The following is a 7,614-nucleotide window of genomic DNA, read 5'->3' as shown; positions in this document are numbered from 1 at the left end:
AAAGACTAAGACTAAGACTAATTTTGATTTTTAAGTAACATTACGCATAGGACATGCACGTGTTAAAAGTTGCTCTTACTGAGCCCCACCCCCACTACGTAAAGCGTGCGCTGTAATTGGCTGATTGTTCAGCTGCAGCGTAATCGGATTGGAGGAAGGTGTTCCCTGGGCGTATGCGGATCAGTTGTTTTGCAACTGTTGTGTATTGTTACTACACGGAGATATACGATGTACTGTATATATCTTTCATCCTTGTGAAGCTTGTTCCTGGTTGTGGTCCTGTTGTAAAAAAAAATGGCAACTATCGACCTTGCTCATGTGGGAAAGAACTTGGTGAAGAGCGCTGACACTGGGGAGGTAAGTTAGCTATTAACGTGCGACTGTTTGAGACACTGTTTTGTGTCTAATTCGTCGACCTAGTTTTAATTTGGTAATGTCTTTAACCACACGTGCCAACGTAAAATGTGTCAGTAAGCCGACACTGTAGAAAGGGATCACACACCAAAACTGTTATGTCACGTGTTTAATTTTAAAAAGCCCATTGTATTGTGTTTTATGTTAAATTGTAGCCTGAAAGGTATCAAAGTGCAGCTGTCACTGTATGCGCATACACAAATAGCTCGAAAATGTTTACTCTACTGTACATCATTACAGCGGTTTTACAGCAATTTTACAGCAATTACAGCAGTGCTGTTTTTTATGATCCCCGCTGAGACCTGCATGATGATGATGACTCCACTGTCACATATTGTATCAATAAACTGATGAGACAACATGTGAATCATGATACTACACTGTTTAGCTCTATGATGTATTATTTCATCGATACCAGATATAATTAGAACCTTCTACATGACTTAATTCCCATAAGTTGGCTGTGAATCACCTGTTTTGGTGTTTCACTATTAGTGTTTTCTGTAGAATTTCTCTAAAGATGAATCGGTTGAATGACAGTAAGCAACTATTTTGATAATTAAGTCATTTGAATTATTTTGTAAAGTAAAAATGCCTCAATGCTGTGTCAGTTTCTCAAATATGAATAATTTCTGGTTTCTGTAGCCTTCCATAATAGTATACTGAATATGTTTGGATTTTTTATTGTTTATCAGACAAAACAAAAGTTTTCATAATGCCACAGAAGAGGTCTGGAAAATTGGGAAGGATGTTAATGTTGATGTCATAATATTATGGCACTCTATTACCAAGTGAAAAAATACTTTATTAAGAAATCATTATATCTAGCACAAATTTTATCCTCTTTGTGTTTCAGAGTGTAGAGCTCCGGTCTCTCTGGCAAGACCAGCCTGTGGTCTTATTCTTCCTGCGTAGATTTGGCTGTCAGATTTGTCGGTGGATGGCATCAGAGATCAGCAAACTGGAGCCGGACCTGCAAGCCAGTGGCGTAGCACTAGTGGGTATTGGACCTGAGGATGTCGGGCTGAAGGAGTTCATGGAAGGAGGGTTTTTTAAAGGATGTAAGTTGCAGTTAGTATTCATAAAAATAATACATTTGTTCTTGTTTTGTGGTTTAGCCTTAGCAAGGACAAAAATATATCTAGCAATTATAAATAACATACAGTGAGCAAATGCCAACACACGGGTGAAAAGGCTTGATTGGCAAACTTGGTCCACTAAAACAATTTGCAAATTACAGGCCTAATTAGTTCCTTTATTCTGAAGATTCATACATGTTTGAATGTATTTTAAATATTAAAGAGAATTCTATTTTTTGTGTGGTACAGCTGCAAAATCAAAAACACTAGTTCAAAATTTAGCATACCTGTTTTGGGCTACTACTTCAGTTTTTTAAATGGAATCGCGGCAAATACTTTTAAACAGTGTTTGTCCCATTGTGATTTTGTTAAACTACAAGATTCTGTCAAATAACATGTTTTATGCATAGTCTTAACCAAAGAAAAAACATAAACAGAAAACACTAAAATAAGTGACAATAATTCAATTATGCATCTAAATTTAAACCACATACTATAAATGTTGTTATTAGAAAGTAAGATTTGGGACGAGCTACCTAACTCTGAACACTCAGCAGCCTCATTCAGTCCATGTGCATTCATACTTATTTTTACTCTAGTCTCATAAAACTGAAAACATTATCTTTTTTGCTTCAATGTCTTGTCTGTGACTTAGGTTGTTTGCTGTAAGTGACTTCGGGTAATGCATCAGCCAAATGATTAAATGTAAATGTTTTCCTTTTTCTAGTAACTATGAAATAAGTAAATCTATTTCAAAAATTGAAGGGCAGCATAGCAACATTTCCATTGTCCTTCTTGCACAACCAGACTCATGTCAAAGTGGTAGTGTCACAACCATTTACTAATACATGCTTTTTGAGCCCATCACTTTCATCAGTCACTTCTATTAGGAATGGAAATCAATCATTATCCATTATCTTTCTTTTTAGCCATTTATGTGGATGAACCAAAGAAATGCTACAAAGATTTGGGCTTTAAAAGGTGAGTCCAAAAAAAAATATATGTTTGTACATGTTATGGAGGAGCTTTTTGTTTCATGTGCATTACAGTTTTGTTTGACTGCTTAGCTTGGAGTTATTATTACTATTAATTATTCTGTCATTATTTTCTCATTTATTTGTTTGTTCTTTATAACATCCAAGATTTGTAAAAGATTTCCCAGAGCCTAAGGTGACATTACCAAATCTCCTCTTTTCTCCAGTAAACAGTTCAAAAACATATTTTCAAGTCTTTTACAAAAGACAACAAAACCCAAACACATTCACATACAGTATGAGAAGCTGAAACCAGAGAATGTGGATGGATGTATCTATTTTGTACTCAACAAATTGTTGAGTACAAAATTGTTGCAGATGTTTTTCAATTAATTGTTGCTGCAGCTCTAGTCTTAGCCACAGTGACTAATCAGTTGGTGGATCAGTAGAAAATAAATTGGCAGCTAAATGCAAAAGTCTACATTTTTCTTTTCAAATGTAATGATTTGAGGATTTTCTTTATCCATTGTAGAGTGAAGTTATTTCTGAGGCACTAATAATTTGAACTCTAAAGTGACCACTCATGCTAATTTCTCATCTCTCCTTTGCGATGATCAGTGATAAAGTACCTGTGTCTTTTCCACTCAGGTACACAGCCTTAAGTGTGGTTCCTGCAGCACTGGGGAAGAAAGTGCGAGATGTAGCTGCAAAGGTAGACATCTTCACTGTTCATAATATCTATCAGGAGCAAGGGCAAAGTTGTAGCACACATGTTAACACACTGACTCTATGGCTTGCTGTCTCTGCTGCTTTCAGGCCAGCGCTGAAGGAATAAAAGGAAACTTTTCAGGGGATTTGCTCCAGAGTGGAGGCATCCTAATTGTGGCCAAAGGTATCATTAATATAGCTATAGTGTATATGTTAATATACAGAGGCAATGGAAGTGCAAAACACGGTGGAATTGTAACCAGTAAAAGACCATTGACAAGTTATATAAATGACGGGAAATAAATAGTTGGTGATGGCAACAGTTTTGCAATCTCTCCTCTAGAGGGCAGTGTTACATCAACGAAGCAGTGCTTCATTGTAGTGTGGTTGGAGCTTTTCAAATCATGTCTAGTACCACTGAGGTCCACAGGGGTTGATGCTTTCCATAAAAATTGTATTTCTTGTATCAAGTATAAACTATTATAGTCTGCAAGTGATACTACTGGATTGGGCTGGCAGTGTTTGTTTGTGCATATAGGAATTTCTAGTGTGGTGTAGTAGCAATTACCCTGGTAATTGCTGTATTTCTGGGAGAAAAGAGAGAATTGCCACCACAAAACAGGGAATAAGGACAGCGAGGTCTTAAAAGCCACATCCTTAAGAAGAAAAATGTAAGGAGTACAGGTCAGTCACCAAAAGTGTGGTAGCTCCCAGTGTTAGTGTGCTGAAACACTCTTTTATTGTGTGGAATGACAGCTTGACCCTATCAAAAGGACTATGGTGGAGGAACAGGTCACTCTGTCCTTAGGACTCCTTAATTTGAAAAAAACTTTATTGGAGAGATTAGATTAATGTTGAAAGTTCACTAACAGTATTTTATTGTGACTGTTATAGTCAACAATCTTTTTACTTGATATAACATTCTGAATGTTTTTGGTTCTGAAAGGTGGAGAAAAAATCCTACTGCACTTCATCCAAGACTCACCTGGAGATCATGTACCTTTGGAAGACATTTCCAAAGCTGTGGGGGTATCAGCCAAAGTCAAGTCAGGACAGAAGCCAGTGGTAAGATGCAGATAATTTCAATGTTACACTTTTTATTTGCTTTCACTATTTTCTTTATTCCCTCTTTTGAACCTCATTTTTAATGGTTTTTATTGACACAGAAACAGAATTACCAAAGACTGTTTTAAGTCAGTAGTGACACATGCATCAGAGTAGCCCCTTCACAGACAATTACACACTCATTACTATATTTTCATGGTTTGCCAGTGTCATAGGCCCCCAAAATCCTTTTAAACTTGAGGGATGATCTTAGTCTTTCAGGAAACACTTACTATATAAACCCATAACACAGAAAACAAATGCTTTAGATTTGTATTTATTTTTAAATTTGTATTTGTTTCACCATATGTATTTACCATCTGACCATTGTTTTACCTGTTGTTTTTAAATGTGCTCTATAAATAGGCTTGGCTTGACATGTAGCCCCTGCAGTTCTCTACAGAATTAAATGTCAAGCATATAATATAGAAATTATTAGGTGTAATAATGTCACTTATCTTGTTATTATTACTGTTGTTATTACTATGAAAAGTCACAGTAAAGAGCAAAGCTTTAAATGTTTGCAATTTTTGCGAAGCTAGCTGTAGCATTCAGTCCACTGTGCTATGCCGAGCTATCTCTCCCCGTGCTCCTCTACCTGGTGTTATTCAGGTATATATAATATATAAGAAAAAGGAAAATAAGTACTTTTGCAAAACAGAGACCACATTAGCGGGGTTTGATTTAGTCAAGGAGAAATGTTTTTATGAACATGGAATTGGCTCAATATGTGATTTCATGACCATGACATCCAACACATGGTCTTCAATACTCTTGCCCCCTGGCTATTTTGTTCACCTCCCACAACACCCACCATTCCAGAAGTATTGTGAAATGTACGGTAGCCCTTCCCATGAGCTGTCTCACAACTAAGCAAAACCATTCCTGCATCTCAGGAACAGAACTTACCGTGTTCTCTCTGATCTAGCCTTAGTTGTTTAGAAGTGCAGTAAAAATGTCAGGTAGGCAAAAGGTTACAGTCCTATACTTTCATTTTTGTCTATATGCTTTTATTTGTTTGTATTTGTTGTTTTTAACGCTTTGTATCTCCTGTGTTTTCCTTTCTGCTAAAATAAAGATTATAATATCAATACAGTAATACATATCAGCATGTAGGATATGGAATTTAAATTGTGGTTACACAAATGTATTTTAACCATATTTTTGAAAATACAAGGCCCAGTTGTGTCGCCCAGGATGTTTTGAGTTTAAGTGGCAGTATGTAAGTTGTTGTGTAGCTGGTTTGCTTGAGTTTAAACACTGACATGGCTGGAGTTCATAAAAAAAATACATAATAATTCACAGTTGACAGGCCGTTTGCCGTGGTGGATTTTGGCTACATGCAAAAGGGACTGATTAATTTTGTACTGTATGATGTTGAATCAGTGGCGGTAGCTGTATCTCAGTTGGTAAGGCAGTCATCCACCAACCACAGGGTCAGGGACTGACCCACAGACCACAGGTCGACTATATGTCGAAGTGTCTCTGGGCAAGGCACTGAACCCCCAACAGCTCATTCCCAAGCCTGGTAGAAATTGGGGAGGGTTACGTCAGGAAGGGCATCCGGTGTAAAAACTGTGCCAAATGAACATCCGGACAATGATCCACTGTGGCGACCCTGAAGTCACCGGATAAGCCGAAAGGACAATGAAAAAAAAAAACAACAGAAAGTGGTGTATGTGTAAAAAAAGAATTGTTATATTTAAAATGATGTCACAACAACCTACTCCAAGTTCTATCTCTTATAAACTCTTATAAAACCCCTGTGACATGAATCAAAACGTACTAATTTGAAACTGAGGAATAAAAACTGTCACACCAAAGAGCACATATGCAAATCCATGATTACTATGGTTAATAGCTGTCAACCGTTTAAAGTCATGCAAGCAGTTACCATAAAATCTGGAAAAGTATTAAGGTGAAAAATAGTGTTAAATATATGTTATGGCTGTTGAACAGAGTTCATTTCTGCAGGATGTCTAAAACAACGATTAAGGTTAAACATCTTTATTGATGTGAAGCTTTGAGTAGAGGTTTCTAAACTCATTTTATCTGAGCGATATTTGTGTCCACTTGCAGTGCAAGCTGGAAAATGTTATTGATTCACAATATTGATTACAACCTCTATCAGCCTACTGCAGATACATTATGACCATTTAGTGAAACTATTCAGTATTCAGACCTCTTCAGTTTTTGCAAACTTTAACATGTATATTTAATTTGGTATTGATAAAAGATTTGTCCACCAATGAAAAACTAATAACCAACCTTGTATTAGGTTTTTGCAAATGTATTAAAATCAGATACTAAATTTTCCCATTGACAAAATGATTCTGACTGTTTGCTGCAGCTTTAAATTGTGATTAGGTACATCCTGTTTTTCTTGATGTGTCAAATCGATAGTTCACCTCTAGTTGTGTTAATTGTGTTAATTGGACATGGTCTGTAAAGACATTGCAAATTTTCCACTCTTCCACTCCACAATGCATGTCAGCAACAAACTAACAAACAAACAAAACTCTAAACAAAAGAAACTCACTGATGTTGATAGTAAAATTGTTTCAATGGAACCATTGGTACAGTAGCTCTGTACAGCTTGGTATTAGCAGGGTAATAGCATTGTAATATCTTTAAAATAACAAGGTAACATGCAAGATCGTGCTCTGGTATTGAATATCAGCACGGCTGTGTTGTGGCTACTCACATTCAGTACAACGGCATGACCTTGAGTGTGATATTGCTTTTATACCACAGTTCTACAAAAACTATTTATTAGTTGACAGTAATAAGCAACATCAGACATTGTTTGTTTATTTATTATCAGTTATTTAGCTCTGCCAACACAAATACATCCAAAACTGTACCTGACTTGACTGTTGCTAAGCAACATAAATTACGAGCAGATTCCTCTACACTAGCTTAACTACACGTCAAGCCATGGCCAGCTGTTAAGATTCATGTAAATTTATAAGTATGGTTCCATTTATGGTGCAACCAGAGGAAAAAAAGTGTCTGTTGACAGTCACTTTGGTGGTACACTGCTCCACCCTTTTCTGCATCATTTTATGTCCCGCAATGGATTATATAAAATCGCTCTGTATGTGTTTGTATAAAGTATCTCACCTTCTATGAACTCACTCGCTTCAAATCCAGCATCAGACAATTTCCCTGCCTCTTTGCACATCCGGGGCAACATTTGTGACAGCTGCTTTACTACACCAAATACAGCCTGAGAGCTTCTTTCATTCTCTTTGTCCTCTCCTGACGGCCATTGGTAATTTAACTCAAATGGTTTTTCTGAAAAAGTTTTCTTTTCTGTATCTTTTTTATGTAGT

At 36.6% G+C, this 7,614-nt stretch overlaps 1 protein-coding gene across 6 annotated transcripts in view; it reads left to right on the top strand.

Moving 5' to 3' along the window:
- Positions 1–151: 151 nt before the first annotated feature.
- Positions 152–7,614, top strand: part of prxl2b (peroxiredoxin like 2B) — a 17,956-nt gene continuing 10,493 nt past the window's right edge. The window contains exons 1-7 of one of the 6 annotated variants that reach the window (XM_067503561.1): positions 158–357; positions 1,271–1,475; positions 2,423–2,474; positions 3,116–3,179; positions 3,284–3,359; positions 4,122–4,240; positions 4,646–5,958. In XM_067503561.1, coding sequence (XP_067359662.1) covers positions 295–357; positions 1,271–1,475; positions 2,423–2,474; positions 3,116–3,179; positions 3,284–3,359; positions 4,122–4,240; positions 4,646–4,663 — 597 coding nt within the window. In that variant the 5' untranslated portion in view covers positions 158–294 and the 3' untranslated portion in view covers positions 4,664–5,958. Of the gene's footprint in view, positions 358–1,270; positions 1,476–2,422; positions 2,475–3,115; positions 3,180–3,283; positions 3,360–4,121; positions 4,241–4,645; positions 5,959–7,614 lie in introns of those variants that run through there. The other 5 variants (XM_067503565.1, XM_067503562.1, XM_067503560.1 and 2 more) reach the window with 5 other exon arrangements.

This window comes from Channa argus, chromosome 5, assembly GCF_033026475.1.
Source record: "Channa argus isolate prfri chromosome 5, Channa argus male v1.0, whole genome shotgun sequence".
Taxonomy (NCBI): domain Eukaryota; kingdom Metazoa; phylum Chordata; class Actinopteri; order Anabantiformes; family Channidae; genus Channa; species Channa argus.
Note: the sequence above shows the minus strand (reverse complement) of the source record. Positions and strands in the feature narration are given on the sequence as shown.